The following is a 27,824-nucleotide window of genomic DNA, read 5'->3' on the forward strand; positions in this document are numbered from 1 at the left end:
GTGGAAACGCATTGCAGTTTGGTGTTTTATTTTGGTGTTGTCCCACTTTAACGAAAACTCAAAAGCCTCCCAATTTACCATCACAAAGAGCTGAAAGAAGAGTTGGTTCAAGTGCAAAGCCTGTAAAGAGTAAAAAATCATCCAAATTTGCTTTTTAAATGGAAAATGATGGACTTTTTGTTGGGTTTACAGTAAGGCTCCAAGATATTGTCTGTAAATAAAATATTCAATGTGAAAGAGCTTGTGGGCAAAACAGTGTAACATAAGTCAAAGCTATCATAATCGTTGACTGCAAACCTGTCAGCTAAACATCCTGGACATATAATCAAGCAGTGGGACTTCAGTGTAAGCAGCTGCACAAATTTACCTTCACAGATGACACCAGCGTCCTCAGAGTGTCCACAGTTGTGAGATCCAAATCCTAAGTGCTGGCACTGAGTGAGATTTGATTCACTGCCTGAGCAACTGACATCATCCAACCAGATGGGTCCGGTGCCCTGACCAAACTGAGCATTTGCTGGTGCTGAGACGACCCTGCCGCAGCCCAGCTGTCTACACACCACCTGAGCATCCACTAGGTCCCATAAATCATCACACACCGTCCCCCACTGCCCACTGTGGAAGATCTCCACCCTGCCAGAACACGAGCTGTTTCCTCCAACCAGGCGGATGCGCCCCTCCACTGCTGCACTGTTGCTCACTGCTGTTGTAGAAGTGAGCCTGACCTGATTGGCTGTAGAGGTCTGCGGTATTGGAGCAGGTGTGGTTGAAGAAAGTGCAGATGTTGTTGTGTTCACCTCTGTTTACAGTCAATACATAAATGAATAAGTGAGAGTACTGCGGTAAAGCTGAGAGCATTTTCCTTCTGAACAGTTGAATTTAGCAGCAGGATGAAAAAGATGAATTTGTTACAGTGTGATCATGCTTAGAGGGCAACAATACCTGCACAGTATGCAAGGTGACACACAGATGGCCTCTCAAGTTTGTAGACGTAGTAGTTTCCATAGCATAGTTTGACTTGGATGGTGTGTGATGGAAACTGGCAGCAGCTTCCAGACCAGTTGTTGCACACAGTGCGATTTACAGTTTCACCTGGCTGTGAGGGATGAGGTTGTGTTATCCACAGAGGAGCATGGGTTCCACACCTGTTTGAGTCTATACACCTCTCGGGAATACGAGCATTGGAGCTCCCCAGAAACAGGCGGTACCAGCCTTGCCAGTTAATAGATTGATCACAGTGTAGGTCCTGAGTATTTGTGTTGTTTGTTGAACGCCATTGATCATTCAGCACAGTGTAGTTGTAACAAGGATCGACACTTTGGGAATATCCTGAAGGATGAAAAGAAGTCATCTTTTTAAACAATCACACACACTGATAGATGCATTGGGGACAAATTGGGTTCAATGTCTTGGCCAAGAAAGCTTCGACATGCAGACTGAAGGAGCAGGGATGAAACAGCGTGTTTGTACCGGTCTTAAAGATTTCTGTTGTGCATATCTTTAAAAGAATAGTTGAAACATTTATTCCACCCACTTTATTTTGTCAAATAAACTCAAAACAAGCCTGTCGGTGCTTCTTTCCGCATCGCCTCTTCCTCAATTTAAGAGAAAAAAAATCTTAAAACAACAGCAAATGTAAAAGATGATTCTTCTGGTCACAAGTCAGTCATAGGGCTTACAACCACACGGACATTTTAGAATCACCAGTTCACCTATCTTCAGGAACAGCAAGTCATCGAACTGTGGGAGGGATCCGAATTACCCAGAGAAAACCCACAAGGAGAGGCCTTGAAACCAGGGTCCACAGCTAAAAATGGCTGTAAAATACAATGTAAATTCCAACAGTGTGGCCATATGAATTAGTCAAAAATGCATGTAAAGTGCTCAATTTACGGATTTATAAACAAAATAAAAAATAAAAGGCATATATTCTCAAAAGAAGATTAATGATCTCGTTCATCGTGCTCTTGCTTACCCTGTTAGTCTCAAAACAAAATCAAAAAGACTTTTGGCTGGATATAAAATTGTTAGATTTGCTGAGACAGACAATTTATGTATTGCATACACGGTGTTGTTTCAGCAGGCATGAACACACATGAGCATGTAGGAACAGAGGATCACCTGAGAAAACTCCTTTTTTATTTTTCTCCTTCCCAAGTACCACAACAAAAAGGATATTCATTAGCGCCCTCCAGTGCTTCTAGTAAATGCATCTACAGAACAAAATGCAATAGTATGTGGACACAACACAGGGCCATAACATTTCAGTGCATGTCACATGTCCAGCAATCAGGGCATTTAATGCAGTCACATGGGTGTTTTAAGTCTTGGATATTATTTTGCTGCTCACAGTCAGAAAGAGGGACTTCCTGTGGACATAAGGTAAGGTTATAGAGGACCCACTAACTATGTTTCATGCAGCTGTGTATCATTTGCAGAACCCACAGTGAAAATGTAGTCTAGAATGGATAAAGTTTAAGCATTTAATCCTGAAGTCCTGTTTCTACCAGGTGCAAGTATGATTGTGACCAAATATTGTTACTTAGACGTCTCCAGAATATGATTCTCATGGAGCCCGTAAAAGCAGGTACATGTTGGATAACATATATTTGAGTGGAGCAATATCAAGAGCTGTGGAAACGCATTGCATTTTGGTGTTTTATTTTGGTGTTGTCCCACTTTAACGAAAACTCAAAAGCCTCCCAATTTACCATCACAAAGAGCTGAAAGAAGAGTTGGTTCAAGTGCAAAGCCTGTAAAGAGTAAAAAATCATCCAAATTTGCATTTTAAATGGAAAATGATGGACTTTTTGTTGGGTTTACAGTAAGGCTCCAAGATATTGTCTGTAAATAAAATATTCAATGTGAAAGAGCTTGTGGGCAAAACAGTGTAACATAAGTCAAAGCTATCATAATCGTTGACTGCAAACCTGTCAGCTAAACATCCTGGACATATAATCAAGCAGTGGGACTTCAGTGTAAGCAGCTGCACAAATTTACCTTCACAGATGACACCAGCGTCCTCAGAGTGTCCACAGTTGTGAGATCCAAATCCTAAGTGCTGGCACTGAGTGAGATTTGATTCACTGCCTGAGCAACTGACATCATCCAACCAGATGGGTCCGGTGCCCTGACCAAACTGAGCATTTGCTGGTGCTGAGACGACCCTGCCGCAGCCCAGCTGTCTACACACCACCTGAGCATCCACTAGGTCCCATAAATCATCACACACCGTCCCCCACTGCCCACTGTGGAAGATCTCCACCCTGCCAGAACACGAGCTGTTTCCTCCAACCAGGCGGATGCGCCCCTCCACTGCTGCACTGTTGCTCACTGCTGTTGTAGAAGTGAGCCTGACCTGATTGGCTGTAGAGGTCTGCGGTATTGGAGCAGGTGTGGTTGAAGAAAGTGCAGATGTTGTTGTGTTCACCTCTGTTTACAGTCAATACATAAATGAATAAGTGAGAGTACTGCGGTAAAGCTGAGAGCATTTTCCTTCTGAACAGTTGAATTTAGCAGCAGGATGAAAAAGATGAATTTGTTACAGTGTGATCATGCTTAGAGGGCAACAATACCTGCACAGTATGCAAGGTGACACACAGATGGCCTCTCAAGTTTGTAGACGTAGTAGTTTCCATAGCATAGTTTGACTTGGATGGTGTGTGATGGAAACTGGCAGCAGCTTCCAGACCAGTTGTTGCACACAGTGCGAGTTACAGTTTCACCTGGCTGTGAGGGATGAGGTTGTGTTATCCACAGAGGAGCATGGGTTCCACACCTGTTTGAGTCTATACACCTCTCGGGAATACGAGCATTGGAGCTCCCCAGAAACAGGCGGTACCAGCCTTGCCAGTTAATAGATTGATCACAGTGTAGGTCCTGAGTGTTTGTGTTGTTTGTTGAACGCCATTGATCATTCAGCACAGTGTAGTTGTAACAAGGATCGACACTTTGGGAATATCCTGAAGGATGAAAAGAAGTCATCTTTTTAAACAATCACACACACTGATAGATGCATTGGGGACAAATTGGGTTCAATGTCTTGGCCAAGAAAGCTTCGACATGCAGACTGAAGGAGCAGGGATGAAACAGCGTGTTTGTACCGGTCTTAAAGATTTCTGTTGTGCATATCTTTAAAAGAATAGTTGAAACATTTTTTCCACCCACTTTATTGTGTCAAATAAACTCAAAACAAGCCTGTCGGTGCTTCTTTCCGCATCGCCTCTTCCTCAATTTAAGAGAAAAAAAATCTTAAAACAACAGCAAATGTAAAAGATGATTCTTCTGTTCACAAGTCAGTCATAGGGCTTACAACCATTCTCACACACGGACATTTTAGAATCACCAGTTCACCTATCTTCAGGAACAGCAAGTCATCGAACTGTGGGAGGGATCCGAATTACCCAGAGAAAACCCACAAGGAGAGGCCTTGAAACCAGGGTCCACAGCTAAAAATGGCTGTAAAATACAATGTAAATTCCAACAGTGTGGCCATATGAATTAGTCTAATATGCATGTAAAGTGCTCAATTTACGGATTTATAAACAAAAATAAAAATAAAAGGCATATATTCTCAAAAGAAGATTAATGATCTCGTTCATCGTGCTCTTGCTTACCCTGTTAGTCTCAAAACAAAATCAGAAAGACTTTTGGCTGGATATAAAATTGTTAGATTTGCTGAGACAGACAATTTATGTATTGCATACACGGTGTTGTTTCAGCAGGCATGAACACACATGAGCATGTAGGAACAGAGGATCACCGGAGAGGATATTCATTAGCGCCCTCCAGTGCTTCTAGTAAATGCATCTACAGAACAAAATGCAATAGTATGTGGACACAACACAGGGCCATAACATTTCAGTGCATGTCACATGTCCAGCAATCAGGGCATTTAATGCAGTCACATGGGTGTTTTAAGTCTTGGATATTATTTTGCTGCTCACAGTCAGAAAGAGGGACTTCCTGTGGACATAAGATAAGGTTATAGAGGACCCACTAACTATGTTTCATGCAGCTGTGTATCATTTGCAGAACCCACAGTGAAAATGTAGTCTAGAATGGATAAAGTTTAAGCATTTAATCCTGAAGTCTTGTTTCTACCAGGTGCAAGTATGATTGTGACCAAATATTGTTACTTAGACGTCTCCAGAATATGATTCTCATGGAGCCCGTAAAAGCAGGTACATGTTGGATAACATATATTTGATTGGAGCAATATCAAGTACTGTGGAAACACATTGAAAACTGAAAAGCCTCCCAATTTACCATCACAAAGAGCTGAAAGAAGAGTTGGTTCAAGTGCAAAGCCTGTAAAGAGTAAAAAATCATCCAAATTTGCATTTTAAATGGAAAATGATGGACTTTTTGTTGGGTTTACAGTAAGGCTCCAAGATATTGTCTGTAAATAAAATATTCAATGTGAAAGAGCTTGTGGGCAAAACAGTGTAACATAAGTCAAAGCTATCATAATCGTTGACTGCAAACCTGTCAGCTAAACATCCTGGACATATAATCAAGCAGTGGGACTTCAGTGTAAGCAGCTGCACAAATTTACCTTCACAGATGACACCAGCGTCCTCAGAGTGTCCACAGTTGTGAGATCCAAATCCTAAGTGCTGGCACTGAGTGAGATTTGATTCACTGCCTGAGCAACTGACATCATCCAACCAGATGGGTCCGGTGCCCTGACCAAACTGAGCATTTGCTGGTGCTGAGACGACCCTGCCGCAGCCCAGCTGTCTACACACCACCTGAGCATCCACTAGGTCCCATAAATCATCACACACCGTCCCCCACTGCCCACTGTGGAAGATCTCCACCCTGCCAGAACACGAGCTGTTTCCTCCAACCAGGCGGATGCGCCCCTCCACTGCTGCACTGTTGCTCACTGCTGTTGTAGAAGTGAGCCTGACCTGATTGGCTGTAGAGGTCTGCGGTATTGGAGCAGGTGTGGTTGAAGAAAGTGCAGATGTTGTTGTGTTCACCTCTGTTTACAGTCAATACATAAATGAATAAGTGAGAGTACTGCGGTAAAGCTGAGAGCATTTTCCTTCTGAACAGTTGAATTTAGCAGCAGGATGAAAAAGATGAATTTGTTACAGTGTGATCATGCTTAGAGGGCAACAATACCTGCACAGTACGCAAGATGGCACACAGATGGCCTCTCAAGTTTGTAGACGTAGTAGTTTCCATAGCATAGTTTGACTTGGATGGTGTGTGATGGAAACTGGCAGCAGCTTCCAGACCAGTTGTTGCACACAGTGCGATTTACAGTTTCACCTGGCTGTGAGGGATGAGGTTGTGTTATCCACAGAGGAGCATGGGTTCCACACCTGTTTGAGTCTATACACCTCTCGGGAATACGAGCATTGGAGCTCCCCAGAAACAGGCGGTACCAGCCTTGCCAGTTAATAGATTGATCACAGTGTAGGTCCTGAGTATTTGTGTTGTTTGTTGAACGCCATTGATCATTCAGCACAGTGTAGTTGTAACAAGGATCGACACTTTGGGAATATCCTGAAGGATGAAAAGAAGTCATCTTTTTAAACAATCACACACACTGATAGATGCATTGGGGACAAATTGGGTTCAATGTCTTGGCCAAGAAAGCTTCGACATGCAGACTGAAGGAGCAGGGATGAAACAGCGTGTTTGTACCGGTCTTAAAGATTTCTGTTGTGCATATCTTTAACTAAATTGTCTCTTTAGTTTCCAAACTTTTTTTGTTCAATACAATCAGTATTTGGTATGAACACTGCAAAGATTTGACATCTAAATATTTGGCATGAAAAAAGTATTTAATTTCAAAAAAAAATCCAGACTATAATCAAGTGACATAATGTCTCGATCTTAGACATGTGAGAAATATCTTAAAAGAATAGTTGAAACATTCATTCCACCCACTTTATTGTGTCAAATAAACTCAAAACAAGCCTGTCGGTGCTTCTTTCCGCATCGCCTCTTCCTCAATTTAAGATAAAAAAAATCTTAAAACAACAGCAAATGTAAAAGATGATTCTTCTGGTCACAAGTCAGTCATAGGGCTTACAACCATTCTCACACACGGACATTTTAGAATCACCAGTTCACCTATCTTCAGGAACAGCAAGTCATCGAACTGTGGGAGGGATCCGAATTACCCAGAGAAAACCCACAAGGAGAGGCCTTGAAACCAGGGTCCACAGCTAAAAATGGCTGTAAAATACAATGTAAATTCCAACAGTGTGGCCATATGAATTAGTCAAAAATGCATGTAAAGTGCTCAATTTACGGATTTATAAACAAAATAAAAAATAAAAGGCATATGTTCTCAAAAGAAGATTAATGATCTCATTCATCGTGCTCTTGCTTACCCTGTTAGTCTCAAAACAAAATCAAAAAGACTTTTTGCTGGATATAAAATTGTTAGATTTGGTGAGACAGACAATTTATGTATTGCATACACGGTGTTGTTTCAGCAGGCATGAACACACATGAGCATGTAGGAACAGAGGATCACCTGAGAAAACTCCTTTTTTATTTTTCTCCTTCCCAAGTACCACAACAACAAGGATATTCATTAGCGCCCTCCAGTGCTTCTAGTAAATGCATCTACAGAACAAAATGCAATAGTATGTGGACACAACACAGGGCCATAACATTTCAGTGCATGTCACATGTCCAGCAATCAGGGCATTTAATGCAGTCATATGGCTGTTTCAAGTCTTGGATATTATTTTGCTGCTCACAGTCAGAAAGAGGGACTTCCTGTGGACATAAGGTAAGGTTATAGAGGACCCACTAACTATGTTTCATGCAGCTGTGTATCATTTGCAGAACCCACAGTGAAAATGTAGTCTAGAATGGATGAAGTTTAAGCATTTAATCCTGAAGTCCTGTTTCTACCAGGTGCAAGTATGATTGTGACCAAATGTTGTTACTTAGACGTCTCCAGAATATGATTCTCATGGAGCCTGTAAAACCAGTAGAGGTGGGAATCACCATACGTCCCACGATACGATATTATCACAATACTTAACGCACGATACGATATTATTGCGATTTTTAAAAAAATATTTTGCAATATTCAGATTCTGTACATAAAGTTAAACTTTATCAATATTCATTTTATCTAATATCAAAGTCTCGCACTCAGTCTTTCTCTCATTTCAGTCAGTTTTATCGTTGACAAAGTGAACGGTTTGTATTACAGTCTAGTCCAATTTAACTGAATGCAACCATCTGGTACAATTATAGCTATTCTGAACTAAGCAATTTATGAAAACTATGAGGCCCATTCAGCAACTGAAGAATTTGAAAGTAAATTAAAACAAAATATAAATTTAGATTAAATAAAAAAGTTTTAAACTTAATTAAAATAAAACATGTCTTAAATTAAAATAAGTAAACTGTCATGTTTATTGCTGCCAAAAAAAAGTTAAACACATTTTGACAGTGAAGGAATGTCAGGATTCTTGCTCAGAAAAAGGATCAACATGCTCTGAGCACAAAAACCTTTTTTGTAACAAAATATCGATTTCTGCTGTCCCTGTATCGATACATTATTAGCAAACAAAATATCACGATACTACACAGTATCGATTCTTCCCCCACCCCTAAAAAGCAGGTACATGTTGGATAACATATATTTGAGTGGAGCAATATCAAGTGCTGTGGAAACACATTGAAAACTGAAAAGCCTCCCAATTTACCATCACAAAGAGCTGAAAGAAGAGGTGGTTCAAGTGCAAAGCCTGTAAAGAGTAAAAAATCATCCAAATTTGCATTTTAAATGGAAAATGATGGACCTTTGGTTGGGTTTACAGTAAGGCTTCAAGATATTGTCTGTAAATAAAATATTCAATGTGAAAGAGCTTGTGGGCAAAACAGTGTAACATAAGTCAAAGCTATCATAATCGTTGACTGCAAACCTGTCAGCTAAACATCCTGGACATATAATCAAGCAGTGGGACTTCAGTGTAAGCAGCTGCACAAATTTACCTTCACAGATGACACCAGCGTCCTCAGAGTGTCCACAGTTGTGAGATCCAAATCCTAAGTGCTGGCACTGAGTGAGATTTGATTCACTGCCTGAGCAACTGACATCATCCAGCCAGATGGGTCCGGTGCCCTGACCAAACTGAGCATTTGCTGGTGCTGAGACGACCCTGCCGCAGCCCAGCTGTCTACACACCACCTGAGCATCCACTAGGTCCCATAGATCATCACACACCGTCCCCCACTGCCCACTGTGGAAGATCTCCACCCTGCCAGAACACGAGCTGTTTCCTCCAACCAGGCGGATGCGCCCCTCCACTGCTGCACTGTTGCTCACTGCTGTTGTAGAAGTGAGCCTGACCTGATTGGCTGTAGAGGTCTGCGGTATTGGAGCAGGTGTGGTTGAAGAAAGTGCAGATGTTGTTGTGTTCACCTCTGTTTACAGTCAATACATAAATGAATAAGTGAGAGTACTGCGGTAAAGCTGAGAGCATTTTCCTTCTGAACAGTTGAATTTAGCGGCAGGATGAAAAAGATGAATTTGTTACAGTGTGATCATGCTTAGAGGGCAACAATACCTGCACAGTACGCAAGGTGGCACACAGATGGCCTCTCAAGTTTGTAGACGTAGTAGTTTCCATAGCATAGTTTGACTTGGATGGTGTGTGATGGAAACTGGCAGCAGCTTCCAGACCAGTTGTTGCACACAGTGCGAGTTACAGTTTCACCTGGCTGTGAGGGATGAGGTTGTGTTATCCACAGAGGAGCATGGGTTCCACACCTGTTTGAGTCTATACACCTCTCGGGAATACGAGCATTGGAGCTCCCCAGAAACAGGCGGTACCAGCCTTGCCAGTTAATAGATTGATCACAGTGTAGGTCCTGAGTGTTTGTGTTGTTTGTTGAACGCCATTGATCATTCAGCACAGTGTAGTTGTAACAAGGATCGACACTTTGGGAATATCCTGAAGGATGAAAAGAAGTCATCTTTACTTCAAGCAAATTCCACTGATTTACGTGAAATTTACATAAGTCATACAACCCTTTTTCTTATGCTTTAAGGATAGACCATATTCAGACAGAATGTGATCAGATAGAGTATATTCTGTCTGATCACAATACTTTTTTACCCCGGTAAAATATAATGTAATTTGCTTATATATATTCCCTAGGTAGTGATGGCCAAATTAAGTTTTCTGATGCATTTAAGCTTGTATTGAAAAACAGTTCTTCACTAGAAGCTGTTCAGTACAGTCTTTGGTGACATCTGGTGGTCACAAATATGAAGAGCAGCTTGAACCTACAAATTGGAATGCACTGCTTTATTAGGACTGCCCCCCCCCCCCCCCCCCTCCCAAAAAAAGGACTTCCCACTCTATACAGCTGAATTGACAGTGACGTGCCGAATGAAGTTTCGGACATCATTGATCACTTTGTTCAGACAAACCAAGCTTCAACACAGTGTTTCTGAAACAATGAGTTGATTTTTTTTGACACTTACACCAGAGCTTCAGCTTTAAATTGGCCATCACTACTCCTAGGCCCTAGGTATATAAATACAATATACCCTAGGCCCTAGGTTATATTGTATTTATATATCTGTTTAACGTCATTCGGTGTCCAGCATTGTATTTACCAACAGTGTTGGGAAGGTTACTTTTAAAATGTATTCCATTACAGAATACAGAATACATGCCCCAAAATGTATTCTGTAACGTATCTCGTTACGTTACTCAATGACAGTAACGTATTCTGAATACTTTGGATTACTTAATATATTATCATGCTTTTTACAACAACGTGAATGTACTATTGCTGTGTGATTTATTACTATTACTGAAGGTCCGCGACTCCGAACTGTAGTAAAGGGACCTCTGACTAATACGGCGGGGTCCCTGTCGGCTCGTAGCCGAAAAATAGCTTTACTTTGTTGTGTGGGTCAACTTTTCTTGCGAGAGACAGAGAGAGGCGTTGAAAGACTGCTCCAACAGAACTTATTGTTTTCGGAGGAAAACACGAACACGGTGTACAGTCGAGTCTTAATAGCTTACTTACAACTGGGCTCGTCAGGCACTCTTCTTGGCTGCAGTGGTTATTATTATATTTACATGCTTCCAGCTCCCGTTTTTCCTTGACGACAACTCGTACCTTTCCACTCCCCTTTTTCTCCCTCCTCGCGCTCACAGACCCATAACGTGTATGGCAGTCCATTCTCCCTGCAACACGGACTACACTGCCCATGATGCTACATTCTTTAGAGCTATGCTTGTAGCATTCTGCCTGTTAGCTTAGCACAACAACAACAACAACAACAACGACAACGAAAAGGCGCTCTCTCACCCAGGAAACACACAGTCGAAGAGAGAGAGAGAGAGAGCGTCGCCCTGTAACCATGGAAACCGTAACGCTGTAGCTGTCAAACAAAACCCAAACAGTCCTGACCCGCGACAATATGAAACAGGAAAGTACCGCAGTGTAATCCATTTATTTCAACAAAGTAACTGTATTCTGAATACCACCTTTTTAAACGGTAACTGTAACGGAATACAGTTACTCATATTTTGTATTTTAAATACGTAACGGCGGTACATGTATTCCCTTACTCCCCAACACTGTTTACCAAGGACTTAAGTTGTTGTTTAAAATTTGCAGGATGGTTGGGGTTAAAGGCTGAATGACCTCACAGGCCTAAGGGTTGCCATTTATGGTCTTTGTAATGTACTTTGTTTGGTTGTTTCATGTAACCTTGACAGGATCCCACCTGCGATACGGAGTGACTGCAACTCAGCCATGAAGTGGTTGACCACACAAAACAGAGCAGTGTCAGTGGATGGTAAATGGTACTGAAAGCAGCTGTACATAATTGTCACAAATACTTTTTCCTTGATTGGTTTTATGTGTGAAGAAATTCACGAAGTCCTTGCTAGTTAATGTTAAAGGAATGGTTTGCTCAACATAAATGACTTTTTGACAGTTTGGTTACCGTGCTGAAGAGAAGACACTAAGATTTTTTTCAGGGTAAATGAAGATCTCCTAAATACATGAATAGGACATGACTTTCAGTATAAATTCAAATGGAGAATGATCAAAGGTAAATGATCGAGGTAACTTCCTTCTGAAGAGGAGTGATTTTGGTCTTTGTGTGAGACCCAGATAATCATAACAGACACACATGCAAAATATCACACATTATTGTCAGGTCCTGATCAACCTATTTTATCACAAAGATCAAATATTCTTTTAAGGAAAAAAAATGCCGGTCAAAAACTAAATGTCACCCCCAAATGGCTTTTAATTGACTGCCAGCTGTTTTAGCTTACCTGCTGTCAGCAAGCTGAGAAGAGACAGGATGAGCAGGGGGTGGAGCATGTTGCAGAGAGCCAATCAGGCGACGGAGCTGTAAGACACACCACACACGTAGTTGGATATCTCTGATTGGATAGAAAGTCACAATCCCATTCTCCCATCATCAAAACTTGGTATTCATCCTAATATTGTACATCATCCCACAAGGTGGATGAGATGTCTGTAAGTTTCCATTTGTTTATCTAAATGTTTGAAACCCTCACCATCCAAAGAAGAAAATATAATCATTTGTGACTTGATATATGGACTGATAAATACCATACATTATTTCCTTTTGATATGTACAGTTTGCTATTTGCCTCGAGCGTAATAACTTGTGTGTGTCTTTGTGATACAGTGCGGTTGTGGGTGATAGGAGTCACTTTTTAATTCTGCTTAAAAAAGTATTACAGTTTTATTGAGTCATTTAATGGACATCTAAAGTTTGAACAAACCTGTTTATTTTTGAAGAATTTGGTACCAACAAAAATGGAAATGTGGAAGATTCCCAACAACCAAAATTTGGTTAAGACAACAATGTAGTAAAAATATCTCCAAAAGTTGATTCTGTTCATCTGGACGTAACGTTTTGTGGGAGAAACATTTGGTCACTCATCCAAGTGACTTCTTCAGTCTCAGCTGACTGCAGGTTTCCCCAATCGTATAAACAGTACATTTGCATAATGACTGAAACCAGCTCAGTGAAGGAACAATGGGCTGTGAGGTCAGTTCCTTAACCTCCTACCTGCCGTCCACATACGTGGACATCACATTTTGGGTTATTTAGACCAAAATACTCAATTTTGCTCTACAAGGGCCTGATATCCACTTACGAGGACACTATACTGCTACTGTTCTATCAAAATTTTAATCAAATATCCTTATGTGGCTCTGATTTCTCTTAAAAACAAAAATAAGGTAAAAAAAATGATCTGGTAATTCTTTGTTTTTACATTCATCGGGCCCCAATATGCCCAAATATCAAAGAGAAATTAAAAATGTATGCCATGGAAGAGTTTGGATCTTAGGAGGTTAATCTTAATTATGCAAATTCTCATGACCATTGATCAACAACCACTGACCAAAACCCACTGATCAAAGTCCACTGATCAATCGCCATGAGTCCCATTCACAGAGAGTTGGGGAATGGCTGCAATCACAGCATTGTAAGATGGTGAAAGATGTACCCTTAGGCCCCCTCCTCGATTCAGAGGTGGTCTTTCCCTTTTCACTTAAATGGCCTCCTTAACTCTGCACTCAAACCAGCGTTCCTCCCTGTCCAGGATGTGTACATCCTCATCCTTGAAAGAGTGTCCACTGGCCTTTAGGTGTAAACAGACTGCAGAGTCTCGGCCTGACACGGTAGCTCTTCTGTGTTGTGCCATCCGCTTCGCCAGAGGTTGTTTGGTTTCCCCAATGTATAAATTCTGGCAATCCACCTGGCACTTCACAGCGTACACTATGTTGCTCTGTTTGTGTCGGGGGACCCGATCCTTGGGGTGGACCAATTTTTGGCGCAGCGTGTTTTGGGGTTTAAAAGCTACAGAATGCATGTTTAGAAAAATGCGTCTCAACTGCTCTGATCCTCCTGACACATGCGGGATCACCATCTCTGAATTGAGGAGGGGGACTAAGGGTACATCTTTCACCATCTTACAATGTTACAATCAATGTTGTGATTGCGGCCATTCCCCAACTCTCTGTGAATGGTACTCATGGTCATTGATAAGTGGCCATTGATCAGTGGGTTTTGGTCAGTGGTTGTTGTGGTCATGAGAATTTGCACAGTAAAGATTAACGAACTGACCTCCCAGCCCATTGTTCCTTCAGTGGGCTGGTTTCAGTCATTATGCAAATGTGCTGTTTATACGATTGGCGAAACCTGCAGTCAGCTGAGACTGAAGAAGTCACTTGGATGAGTGATGAAACATTTCTCCCACAAAACGCTACGTCCAGATGAACAGAATCAACTTTTGGAGATTTACTTACCTGGATGATTGAGACGTAGTAAAAATATGCTGTTATAATATTTAAAATAGCAATGTTGATATTCACACAATAAATGTTCTATATGAATTCAGCACAAATTTAAGGTGTTCTATTCACAAATAAAGAATTAAGTTAATACCGTTTGCCCTATGCTCTAGTAAGTGTTGAAAGATGCAGCTTAAGAGTTCTGAAGCATGTCTTTATTAAGTAATAACATGGCACAAAACAAAGGAGACAGGGATTCCTGGTACTGAAAAACCTTGGTAACCAGACACTCGTGGAATAAGTTGATGTCTTTTGTAAAGAAAAATGTGGGTAATCTGAGACGCCATTGATATTCAAGGACTTGCAAACCTAGTTTTTGGGTAAAGAAGAAAGAAAAAGGTCTTAGCTTTTAAAGCCATATGAGAATAAGTATAAGGTGATTTAAAAGTGATCAGGACGTCATCACAATAACAGGTTTTGAGTATCTTACAGTCAATCCAATTAGGACAAAAGCACAAGAGGAGTGATTACTATGAGCCAAAAACACTGAATTTATTTTTTAAATGAAGATAAAAATAAATAGTTAAATGAAATGAAAAAAATCTAAAGTTTATGTTTGTGTTTCCTTAACTTTATCTGTTATATCTGTTGATAAGGCCTCAGAGCTGCATGTTGATCTCAAACTGTTTCTGTATGTGTATTGTCCAGCTTATGCAGCTTGTTAACAGGCATAAAATTGATGTGTGGTATCTATGCCAGCTGAGCAGTCCTGTTGGAGCAGGGGTCTCAAACTCCAGTCCTCGAGGGTCGGTGTATTGAATCTTTTCAATGTGTCCCTGTTGCAACTTACCTGAATACAATTAGTATGTCATTAGCAGACTCGATAGAACTCTACTGCATGCTGAGGTGGAAATTCAGCCATTTGATTCACGTTACAGCAGCTCATGAGTGAATGAACATGGTGCAATAAAAGTACTTTTAGAAGTACAATTTTCCAAACACTTACATTTATTTAAATTTAATTGAGTAGCGTTAGGGGTTGCCACTTCAGCATGCAGTCAAGTTCTATACTCTTGCCAATGACCTACTAATTACATTCAGGTGTGTTGCAACAGGGACACATGGATATGTTTCAAGTCACCAGCCCTCAAGGACTTCAGTTTGAGACCCCTGTGTTAGAGGAAGAATAAGAGTACAAGTGCGCAGCTCGTCTTACCTTCTGCAGCTCTGATGGAGGATGAAAGCTGATGTTCAGGAGACTATCTGGTGGATCTGCAGTACTTGGACAGATCTGTCTGTTGGTGTCTCTGTGAGGACACCACTCTGTCTCTCTTTATGTACATCCGCTCCACTCTCCACACCCAGGAGGGGTGGATACAGAGGCGGCATCTACAGTTGAGCTACCTGATAGCTCCACTATCAGAGTTAATATAAAATGCAGCACAGATGGAAGACATGCAAAAAAAAAAACAACCCCAGCTTCAGTATTACTCAACCCATAGCCAAGCTTGTACTTACATAGCCAAACCTTCTCCTAGGATAAGCCAGGTATGGAAACAACGTGATGATACCCTTTGACATTTCTCGAAGGACTTGTCCTACACAGACAAACACAAAGTGCAACCACTGTTAAAAGTCTAAATGCCACCTTCAGCAAAATAAATGTGGGAGATGCATAAAAAGAATTTATGAGATATAAATGTATGAAATAAGTATATCAGCATACCCATGTCGTACACGTGTCGTATGTGCCACCAATATCTTGACCATCTGCTATCCGTCAGGCTTTATATCCGAGCATACTGTATTAAGTTTGAACCGTCAGCTCGTTCAAACACACGTTAAAGTCCGTTTGGCTCGACACCACCGAACAGAGGCAGCAATATAACATAGCTAACATTAACAGTGCAGTGGATCCTGCTTGTGCCGTGATATTCAGGACTGCAAACCGAGCAGCATCACTGACTTTCAGCTTGTTGTGTTTGTGGATGTATGACTGACTTTAATTATCCACAAAATCGTCAGATTCTCTGTAAGATTGAGGTCGACTATCTAACGGCGTATAAAGCAAAGGCTTTAAAAACCAAGCTGACGCTGAAAGTACAAACATCACTAATGTCACATAACTTTGCCGACATGTGGCCAACAGTAATGTTTTAATGTTCTTCGTTATTAAACATCGTCGGGTCTGCCGTGATATGTTTACAGTGGGACTTCTGCTCATGAACCTCTACGCACAGTGTTAGCAGACCGGGGCTGTACGAAGTCACTTTCATCTTTACGCAGGACAACCGCAGTAGATGTGCACGGTGTGAGGTCTCGCAGCAAGCTATCAAATATGGCGCATTTCTCGGCTTTAAAAAAAACAAAAACACTATGCGTCGCCAGGTGTTTCATCGGATTTGAGGTGTTACCTCCTTTGACAGTATCACAGTATCAGCTTAAAGTACTTGTTGCAGGCTGCTGAGTTTGCATATTTTGCTGTGAAGTACAGCAAGACTTTTGACCGCTTCGTCTTGGGCATTTTTAATCTGTAGCTCTGCTCTAAAAGAACGTAGGTACCTGGACCCGCCTACTATCCTCGGAAATGTAAAATTATTGGCTAGAATCTAAAGTGTATAACAGCTCAGGAAAAAAAAGCACCGAAATAAAGCACCGAAATGTGCGCTGCTTTTCGGTCTGGTTACTACCGTTTATGTCAGAACCGGTCCCATCATGGCACCGGACACCGGTGCCCATCCCTACGCAGGACTGTAAGCTGTCGTCTGTGAGGCGTGAGCGGTTTTTGCTGGGGAATAGCTGCTCAAATACGTATGTGGATCCTGTTAAGATTAGATCATTTGCAGTGCCTCAATAATGCTATGCTTTTTATTAATAAGTATTATAAAGTTATATAGTGTAGTATAAGTGGGCACAGCCCTGAAAAATAAAGGCATTACACCATGTGTCCTTGGGGATACAGTCTTGTGTGTTATGTTAGTGTTTTCAGTTTTGTGTCTCGGTGTTTGTGATTGCTCCCAGCTGTGCTCTCCTCCTGTGTCTTGTTCCCAGATTATCCCTCTGTTTCTTCAAATCATTTTTTCTCACTTTAAAAGTATGTCAGCTAACTGCCAACAGTCCATTGAGTTTCGTTTCCAACTTTCTTCACGTGAGACATGATACGTGAGCTGCTGAGTGAGTGAAATGTCCTGGTTGGTTGTCTGTAGCCTGACAGTCCAGGATCAGGGTGATGGTCCATCACAAATACAGATGATAAGCAGATAGGAGGAAGAAGTTGTGTGTGTATATCTATCTATCTATCTATCTATCTATCTATCTATCTATCTATCTATCTATCTATCTATCTATCTATCTATCTATCTATCTATCTATCTATCTATCTATCTATCTATCTATCTATCTATCTATCTATCTATCTATCGTCAAACTCTTACCCACTTTATTCCCAGTGTGAGCGGAAATCAGCATTATGACTAATAAAATGAATTCCAGTTTATTCAATAAATATCCATCTTTAAACACTGACCTGTGTTCATTGTGGAGCTGCTCAGCTTCAGGACAAACTGAGCAGTGACAGGAAGCTGCCAGGAGGTGGCAGCACACAAAAACAACTGTGCCAGAGGAGCTTCAGTGGAGTCAAAAACAGGTGTCACACAGCTGGCAATGTGATGGCTGTTAATTTCATGTCTATTTCATGGTGAAACTGGTAAAACCAAGGTTTGGAGGCCTATCTCCACCCACCACCACTTCCCCTGCCGGTGGCGGACTCCCTCAGGTGTCGGTGTGTTGGTGGTTCTTTGTGTCTGGGGGTGGGCGTCCGGGTACACACCGGCTCACTCCTTGGCGGCCGCTTGTCGGGGCCTGGGGCTCGCTCGGGCCCCTTTGGGGGTGGGGTGCCCCCGGCCTCTCGGCCTGGGGCCCGGTCACTCAGGCGCAGCTGGGGGCCGGCGGAGCTCACGGGCGCGTCACTGCAACTCCCCCTGACTTCTGCTCCGCGGCTGCTGGGCGAGCCCTCATCTGGGACTCTCCTCAGCTCTTACTGGAACAGTGGCGCGGCTGCCCCTCTGTTGGTCTTCCATGGTCTCTTGTGTTCTGGGGGCCTCTGGATGTCTGGAGTTTTGATCTCCTCCATACCCGCTTCACACCCTGGAGGACGGGGCTGTGGCCCCCCCACACTCCCTAGCAGATCATTACATGGAGAAACCTTTGGAATGCAAGCATGCTGATCCACACAGGTATGCACACATGGGTATTCACAGACGCGGACTAAAGCTTTCTTGGCTGCTGCCTCAAAGCACACTGTGCGCTGTCTATCTTGCGTGCTGCACAATATCATTTATTATTTAGTAAATATTGATATCTATGACTAGCTAGTTTATTGTGATGGTGCTTTGTTTTCTCTATTATTATGTTGCTCTTTGTTGTTTGCTGTCTCCTCTGTTTGTTTTTTTTGTTTGTTTTTTTTTTTTCTCCATACAGGTGACCCAGGAGTTCTTTTTTTTTCTCTCTCTCTTCCCCCCCCTTCTCACCGTCTCTTCTCCCCTTTGGTTTTCTTTCTTTCTCTCATTCATTCCCCCTGTCCTATTTATTTAAAAAAAAAAAAAAAATGACAAAGGATGAACTGAAGCTCTGCCATCATGTAATGTCGCATATTGCTGTTTCTGATGTCATTTAAAAAAAAAAAAAAAAAAAAAAAAAAGAAACTGGTGAAACAAAAACCTTCCTGTTGTGTTAAAAAACCCTGCCCAGCTTTTAGTTTTTAGATGCATAAACGTCTCTTTTAAATTTGTTTATTGGACCAAGGTTTTATTTGACTTTGTCAGGAATCTCTAATTAGACAGAAAGACACAAAAAAATAGAATTTCACTAAATTATAAAATGCTCTGGTGAAAGTCATGATGTTTGTGATGAGTATGAAATGGGGATCATATCTTTGCTGAAGATGAGGAAGAACCAGAACAGCAAAGCAATATGGATGAGCATCTTCCTGAGGACGATACAGATCCACTAGTGGACAAAAATACATCTGATGAGTCTGAGGAGGTCAATCCCTGGACATAAACCTTTCCTTCGGACTGAGAATGATCACATCCGTTGTGAAACAGATGTACCAGTTTGGCTCTGACCTTCCTAAATCTTGATTAATCATTAGTGTTATGAGCAAGCGCTTTGGCAACAATGGCAAGGAAAAACTCCCCTTTAACAGGAAGAAACCTCCAGCAGAACCAGGTTCAGGGAGGGGCATATGGGCTCAAAATGTGGTCATAAATATTTTGTACTTGTAAAAAAGATTTGTGTGTGCGTAAAAGAGATTTGTATGTGTAAAAAAGATTTTTGTGTGCGTAAAAAAAATTTGTGTGTGCGTAAAAAAGATTTGTGTGTGCGTAAAAGAGATTTGTATGTGTAAAAAAGATTTGTGTGTGCGTAAAAGAGATTTGTGTGTGCGTAAAAGAGATTTGTATGTGTAAAAAAGATTTGTGTGTGCGTAAAAGAGATTTGTGTGTGCGTAAAAGAGATTTGTATGTGTAAAAAAGATTAGTGTGTGTGTAAAAGAAATTTGTATGTGTAAAAAAGATTTGTGTGTGCGTAAAAGAGATTTGTGTGTGCGTAAAAAAGATTTGTGTGTGCGTAAAAGAGATTTGTGTGTGCGTAAAAGAGATTTGTGTGTGCGTAAAAGAAATTTGTATGTGTAAAAAAGATTAGTGTGTGTGTAAAAGAAATTTGTATGTGTAAAAAAGATTTGTGTGTGCGTAAAAGAGATTTGTGTGTGCGTAAAAAAGATTTGTGTGTGCGTAAAAGAGATTTGTGTGTGCGTAAAAGAGATTTGTGTGTGTAAAAAAGATTTGTGTGTGCGTAAAAAAGATTTGTGTGTGCGTAAAAGAGATTTGTGTGTGCGTAAAAGAGATTTGTATGTGTAAAAAAGATTAGTGTGTGCATAAAAGAGATTTGTATGCGTAAAAAAGATTTGTGTGTGCGTAAAAAAGATTTGTGTGTGTAAAAAAGATTTGTGTGTGCGTAAAAGAGATTTGTGTGTGCGTAAAAGAGATTTGTGTGTGGACTTAGAAAAAAAACCCCTGCAAGTTACAAGTGCGAATTTTGACCCTATTTTTCTGCCTTTCATCTGATTGGTCAATGTCATGTCAATCACAAATGTAACAATCCAATCAGAGAACAGATGGGTTTGACTGTCGGAGGGGCGCTTTTTTGAACTGCAGGTCCTTGAAGGGAATAAATGTCCTTTTATATGCTTTTTTTTACGCACACACAAATTCTTTTTACACAAATCTTTTTTACAAGTACAAAATATTTATGACCACATTTTGAGCCCATAGGGGCGGCCATCTGACTCAATGGGTTGGGGATGAGTAGATATTACTGGAGCATTTTGCAGTGTTTTAGCACTCATAAGTAAATAATGTGACTGTTTCTTCCTAGTGGAGAGTTCACAAGGTTGAACTCTAGAACTAAGGTTCTGCACAGATGCCCAGTACAAAATAAAGGAGGATTATTTTCAGTTCTGAGTCATGCAAAGTTACTCCAGCAGAGCCAAGGAATTTTAAAAAATTATGGCAGTGGAAAATAGCGGCTTATTTTGTCGAGCACAGTGGACAGTCACAGGCTCTACTTCGAAGAGTTTTTACAGAGGATGATTGTGCTTATTTAAAGTAACGTAGCTGCAGGACTCCCAGCCCAGCAGGGGGGCAGTTTTAAACCTGCAGCCAAGTTTAGAAAGCATTTTTCTGAAAAGCCTGTAGAGGAGCAAAAACCACAGAAACCACAGCAGATGTTCTGAGGAGGAGTCACAATGTCCGTACTTTGAAAGCCTGAAACTCTCCACAAGCGTAAAGGAGCACATATAGTCTTTGTTTTACAATTTAGGAGGACAGAGGCATCATGTAAAGGAGATCTGAAGCGTAAACCCAGACTTCGGCTTCACGGGCTCAGTGTGTTGAGTCTGCAGTGTTCAGTAAAAGTAAGCAAAAGAACAAAAAAACAAACTCAAAGAGGATGTGAGAATGTGTCGCCCTGTCAACCACAGCCAGACCACAATAAGCACACGGACTTTCCATCTAACTGATGAGTGGAAAAACACTGTGAGTGCCTCTTTATTGAAAAAACAAAACTTTATTTATTAGATGAATAAAAGCATAAATATAGCATATACATATATATGTACAGTGTTGGGAAGGTTACTTTTAAAATGTATTCCACTGCAGATTACAGAATTCATGCACCCAAATTGTCACGGCGGGGTGCGCCGATGTGTGATGAAACAGGACCCAAAAGCAGATGACGACGAAGAGTAGTAAGGTTTTAACAGAAAGGTGAGGCTTTATTAGATGACTGCAGAAGTAAACCAGGAAACCAAAGTAAACTGACAAGACACTAAGAAACAAAATACTAAAACGGTACTGAGACCAAAAACTAGAACTATGACTGAGGTGAGGTAAACAGGCGACCCGACAATAGCATGCAGAAAACAAAGGGCTTAAATACATACATGAGGTGATCAGGGGAAGTGGAGACACATGGGGGAAACAGCTGACAGACATAAACCTAATGACAGGACCAGGGCCCTGTTTCAGGAAGCCGGTTTAGTGGAAAAACTGACTAAGTATACCCTGAGTTAACGAAAACTCTGGGTTTTCGGTTTCACAAAGCGAGTTCAGCTGCAGCCTGAGTGAGTCACTATGACGACACACGCCGTGAAGCTAACCTGCCCCCTAGCAGGTTTACTACAACTAACCCTGACTGTCTCCGCCCCTTTGTCGGAAACCTGACTGTAGGAAGTCTCAGACATGGCGTGCCACTTCCTTGAAGAGCCAGTAGATCGTGAAGCCCAAATTCTCCGCAGAGCTCTCCGCCGGGAGAGAGTGATCAGAGCGCGTTTGGACATTTTATCATTTCCTGATGATTTCTGTGTGAACGTTACCGTTTCTCAGCACAATCTATAATTTATTTGGATAACATCCTCAGGCCATATATTACGCATGTGACACATCGCGGACATGCTCTCAGTTCATTACATATTATTTGTATTGCACTTCGGTTTTTTGCAAACGGGAGCTTTCTGTATAATATTGGTGACGCTGAGCACGTTTCCAAGGCTACCGTCTGTCGGGCAGTCAGGAATGTTACAGTTGCACTGAAACGTCTCCTGTACTCGTTTGTGGTGTTCCCCGGTCATAGACCCACAAGATTTATCAAAGAGGGATGCCACAAAATTGCAGGTATCAGGATGACCAAAACTTAATTTATGATGTGGTGATACTTGAACTACTACTTAAATTTTACATTTATTTTCAGGGTTCCCAGGCGTGATTGGCTGTATGGATGGTACTCACATTCCAATCATTGCTCCTTCAGTAAATGAAGGAGACTATGTGAACAGGAAGTCTTTCCACAGCATTAATGTACAGGTACATAGTTCCCTGTAGCATGTCAAACTAACAAATTATTTCATTATAGTAATGGATGCTAATTTGTGTTCTCTGCACTGTGAAGATCATATGTGATGCTGCCAACATTATCACAAATGTGGAAGCCAAGTGGCCAGGCTCTGTCCATGACTCACAAATATTCCGTGAATGTACACTGAGCACAAAATTTGGACATGGTGAGTTGAGAATACTTTAAAATATATAAAGACCAATTGCTTCAGGGACATTTGAACTGAAGTGTATCCTTCTGTCTTAGGAGAGTTCACTGGCTACTTGCTTGGTGATAGGGGGTATCCATGTTTACCCTATTTGCTTACCCCTTACCCTGACCCTGAACCGGGCCCACAGCAGTGATATAATCTGGCTAATTGCAGGACAAGAGCCAGAATTGAAATGACTATCGGAATGCTTAAGGCCCGGTTCCAGTGCCTGCAAAGACTCAGGGTCACCCCAGAAAGGGCATGTGACATTATTGTGGCATGTGTGATTCTTCACAACATTGCCACAATTAGAGGAGAACACTGTCCTTCTGAACCAAACATCAGCAGTGATCCAAACCATGAACATCCTGACCCTCCCACGGACATACAAGATGGAAGAGCAGTCAGAGACACCATATGTCACAATCATTTCTTTTGACCCATCACCTCAACATGTTGAAAGAAGAATAAACAGATTTTTTGTTCAACTGGCTTTATTGGTCGCCTGTATTTCCTGTACACAAAGTATTAAAAGATGTAAACCTCATAAAGTGTCTCTGTTGCTTCCTCCTCTGTAACAGCTGTCAATGTTTCTTCATTATTTTCCTGTAGTAAAGAAATAGACAACATTGCTGTTCTACTGTAACCTCATATAATCTGTGGAGTATTACTCACAACTGCATGTTGGTCTGGCTCAACAGGAGGCTGCACCAGATGCAGTACACCATCACCATCAACTGATAGAATATGAGGTTTATACAGGTCACTTATAACTTACAAGGGACCAAATGGCAATTAACAAACATACCAATCACCTTACACTTCATTGTCATTATGCTCTCAAAGACAACCAAGGCTGAGGGAAGGCAAAATCAGTCGGAAAATAACTTCACTACAAAATAATTCATTATGGTAAAGAGTTTATCAAATGAATGAGTAGCACTGCAAAGGTGACTGTGAAGAAAGGATGTATGCACATCATGTATTATTTTGAATTTACCCCCTATGTAGGACTCAGAGGATGTCCCCACAGAGATGCCTTCGGCCACAGGGCGCCCACTGTTTTGGCTGAGGGCCAACTGCTCAGCCTCTGTGAGTGGTGGTGGTGGAGGACCCCCACCTGTTTTTCGGGCCTCCGCTTTTTTTCTGTTGGCTATAACGGGCCACATTTGAGCATACAGAGTAAGCAAATATGTACTTGTAATGTGCTCAGATAATTTCAATAAGTGCTTACAGAAAGAAAATTAATGTAGCCTCTAACTGCAATTGATTTACATGGGACAAACAGACCAAGCACTATGGCTCATAATACAATTACACCTTACCTGTTTGGACTATATTTTTATATTTCATTTTTACTTGCTGCCAGGAACGTTTGGGGCCTGTTGGGTTGCACCTGCGCTCACATCACATCACAAAATAAAATGTATAAAATAACAAATAAAATAACATATGATAAAATAACGTGTTAAATGGGTGGAAATCCCTCGATCAATGTTTAAATTAACACTCACGCATTGACTCTGTCGGCTATGTTTTGCCATGCATGCTTTTGCAGCTGTGGCTGTGTTACTTTTTTCTGCGGAATTTGCATGTTATCAGCATATGCTGCCATCAGAATTTCGGCCTCAAGCGCTGTGAAATACATTGACCGCGCCTTCTTTCCCTCCGTCTCCATGGTGACTCGCTTAATCTGTGCTCCGCTTATCAGGGCTTTATGTATCCTCGTCCGCGCGCTTCACTTGGGGTTAAAGCAACTCCGCGTTGACTGAACTAATTGTTATCAGCCTTTCTGAAACCGAATATTCCGAGTTGGACAGTTCGGGGTTACTCAACCGTGAGTGTCGTTTTTCACTCTGAGTTTTCCAAACCGGCTTCCTGAAACAGGGCCCAGGAGAGGAACGCTAAATACAATGAACAAAGAACATATGACACTGTCAGAATAAAACAGGAAACACTAAACCTAGACATGACAACACAAACTTAACAAACCTAATGCGTGATGAATAATACAAGAACCCAAAACATAGAAAACCAGAGGAACAATAAACAATAACTGCCCAAACTAAAGACAGATAGGAAATGACACAAAACTAATCACATAACAAAATGAGACAAATACAAACATGAACTCAGAGCGCTGGGTCAGAGACCCAGCCTGTGACACAAATGTATTTTGTAACGTATTTGGTTAAGTTACTCAATGAGAGTAACATATTCTGAAGACTTTGGATTACTTAATATACTGTCATGCTTTTTACAACGACATGAATGTACTACTGCTGTGTGATTTATTAGTATTATTGAAGGCTACTCGCCACCCCACTAACATTGTTAGCTGCCGTTTGCTGAGGTTAGTTCATAGACCGCTTTCAGAACTGCACATGATTATTTGCAGCTAACAGGTTGTTAATCCTATCCATCAAGTCTGACAGTCTGCAGTCTATGAACTAACCTCAGCGACACTGTCGCCAAATTGCTTGCTCATAGGAGGTTATCTGATTGTTGTGGTTTTCTCTCTTTTCTCTGTATTATTGTACAGAGAACATTCATTGTACTTACAATATAAAGCACCTAAAGGCAACCTTTGTTGTGATTTGGTGCTGCATTAATCAAACTGAATTGAAAACGTAATTGTTTTTATGCCAATAAAGGGCACTGAATATAAATCCTAAAGAAAACAGAGGTCCCAACGGTTAAGTATTCATAATAATAATAATAATAACAATAATACATTTTATTCAAAATGTGCCTTTCAAGACACCAAAGGACACTGCACAATAGGATAAAACACATAATAGAACAATGACACAATGAAGAACAATAAAATAAAAGCACAAGATAAAATGAACAAACAGTGGATTCACAGTGAATATGCAGATTTGAACAGACGGGTTCTGAGCTGAGATATAAGAACCAATGTTTCTTATATCTGGGGGTAGAGAGTTCCACAGCCTGGGAGCAGAGCAGCTGAAAGCTCTGCTTCCCATGGAGGTGAGGCGGAAAAAAGGCAGGTCAGGTGCTTAACAGGTCAGAAAGATAAGGAGGAGCAAGGTTATGAAAGGCCTTGAAGATGAGCAGAAGAAGTTTGTACACCATCCGGAGTTTCACTGGGAGCCAGTGAAATTCCTGGAGCATGGGGGTGATGTGCTGGTAGAAGGGATTTTGAACCAGTTGAAGCTTCTGGAGGGATTTTTGGAGGAGACCATGTAAGAGAGAATTACTATAGTAAATGAAGGAGGAAGGAAGAGAATGAGACTATGGACTAGAATGGACGTAGACTGGGTGGAAAGAGAAGGACGTAATCTGTTAATGTGGTGTAGATGGAAATAGGCAGAAAGGGTGAGATTGCTGATGTGAGATTTATAGGAAAGTGAACTGTCTACGATGACACCAAGGCTCTTATACTGAGGAGAAGGGAAAACTGTGGAGTTATCGATGGTGAGTGAGAAATGATTCGCCTTCAGTAGGTTGGATTTGTGCCAATAAGGAGGATTTCAGTTTTATCCTCATTGAGCTTTAGAAAATTAGAGCTGAACCAGGATTTTGTTTTAGATAAGCATTCTGTAAGAGGAGAAGGTGGGAGGGAGCAAACAGACCTGCAGGATGTCATCAGCAAAACAGTGAAAGTGAAGATCAAATTTGCGGAAAATGGTACAAAAAAGGAGGATGTAAATTATGAAGAGAAGAGGGCCGAAGACTGAAACTTGGGCACACCAGAAGTGAGCACAATATTCATCAATTAAACACTCATGGACATAAAAAGAAGAAAACAAAACTCTCTCTCTTTGGTGAGTCACATATTGATCCTAAGAATGTATTTAAGAAATTTTACGAGTGAAAAGCAACAAAAACAACTGCTATTAATGTTTTTAAAAGGATTTATGGAAAAAGCCTGACGTTAAGACCTAACAGGGGAAGATCAGGAAGCAGACATATCTTTGTACAAAGAGTCTATGTTGACTTTTCTAAGCTGCATCTCACACTTGATGCTCAGTGGTCAGTCAAACAAGTCGTCAGGCAACTTCTGTCCAGTGCAGGTAGGTGGTGCTGTTACCAAAGAAACAAGGAGCGCCTGTTGAATAAGTTAACCCCAGATCGAGCTTTAAAAATATTCGAGGGGAATCAAAGTGTTACCTTTGGCTCTGCGTCGACATAAAGACACCATGAGGACAGTGGCAATGAAGTATGGACAGAACACCAGCAGGTGGAAAGGCAGTCTGAACTCAAGCTGGAGGGAGGGGGCATCAGGGTGTGAAGCTGATCCAGGGGTGAGGGATGTAAAAGTGGGTGGTGGGGGTGTAGATGTAGGCAGGACTGTGGTTATTGGATTACCTGTAGAGAGAATCCCACCTGTTCAGTGAATATGTGGATGAAATCAGAGCTGAAATCAGAGTGAAGCTCCTCACCTGTGACAGTGATCCAGCTGGATGGAGACTCTCCATGACCGCTGATGTCACACTTGTAGAGGCCTTCATCAGACCTGGAAACATGCTGGATGGTCATGTGACCTGTAGTCTCACTCCCAATGAAGACACCATCTTTATAGAAAGCAGCTGGGAGGTTGGAGGGAGTGGTCTTCGTTTTACAGAGCAGAGTGACGTCATCTCCCTCCATCACAGGGAGGACAGGACTCTGCAGGATCACTGATCCACCTCAACACAGAGACAAACTACAGCATTTCATCCATTTACACACAGCTTCATCAACACTAACTCCACACACTCAGCTTACCAGTGACTGTCAGGTTAACCATGTTACTGATGGCACCCTCTCTGGACTCACACCAGTAAGCTCCACTGTCCCATGGGAGCGTCATGCTGATCTTACAGGAAGAATTGGACCATCTTCCCCACGTTTCTCCACAGTGACTCTTTCCTTCAAG

At 41.5% G+C, this 27,824-nt stretch overlaps 2 protein-coding genes across 2 annotated transcripts in view; both read right to left on the minus strand.

Annotated features, from left to right (window-relative positions):
- The window catches only part of LOC113019455 (deleted in malignant brain tumors 1 protein-like), a 616,212-nt gene extending 609,638 nt beyond the window's left edge, over positions 1 to 6,574 (minus strand). Inside the window, exons 1-6 of the mRNA XM_026163183.1 lie at positions 6,133 to 6,574; positions 5,558 to 5,989; positions 3,576 to 3,962; positions 3,001 to 3,432; positions 943 to 1,329; positions 368 to 799 (exon numbers count right to left, since the gene is read on the minus strand). Of these exons, the coding sequence (XP_026018968.1) occupies positions 368 to 799; positions 943 to 1,329; positions 3,001 to 3,432; positions 3,576 to 3,962; positions 5,558 to 5,989; positions 6,133 to 6,541 (2,479 nt within the window). The 5' untranslated portion in view covers positions 6,542 to 6,574. The remainder of the gene's footprint in view (positions 1 to 367; positions 800 to 942; positions 1,330 to 3,000; positions 3,433 to 3,575; positions 3,963 to 5,557; positions 5,990 to 6,132) is intronic.
- Positions 6,575 to 7,706: 1,132 nt separating this feature from the next.
- Positions 7,707 to 12,348, minus strand: LOC113014567 (deleted in malignant brain tumors 1 protein-like). The gene is made up of 4 exons (XM_026156199.1): positions 12,300 to 12,348; positions 9,558 to 9,944; positions 8,983 to 9,414; positions 7,707 to 7,749 (listed from the first exon to the last, which is right to left on the minus strand). Exons 1-4 carry the CDS (start codon positions 12,346 to 12,348, stop codon positions 7,733 to 7,735), a joined length of 885 nt encoding a protein of 294 aa, XP_026011984.1. The 3' UTR covers positions 7,707 to 7,732.
- Between the last annotated feature and the right edge of the window lie 15,476 nt (positions 12,349 to 27,824).

This window comes from Astatotilapia calliptera, chromosome 3 (genome assembly GCF_900246225.1).
Source record: "Astatotilapia calliptera chromosome 3, fAstCal1.2, whole genome shotgun sequence".
Taxonomy (NCBI): domain Eukaryota; kingdom Metazoa; phylum Chordata; class Actinopteri; order Cichliformes; family Cichlidae; genus Astatotilapia; species Astatotilapia calliptera.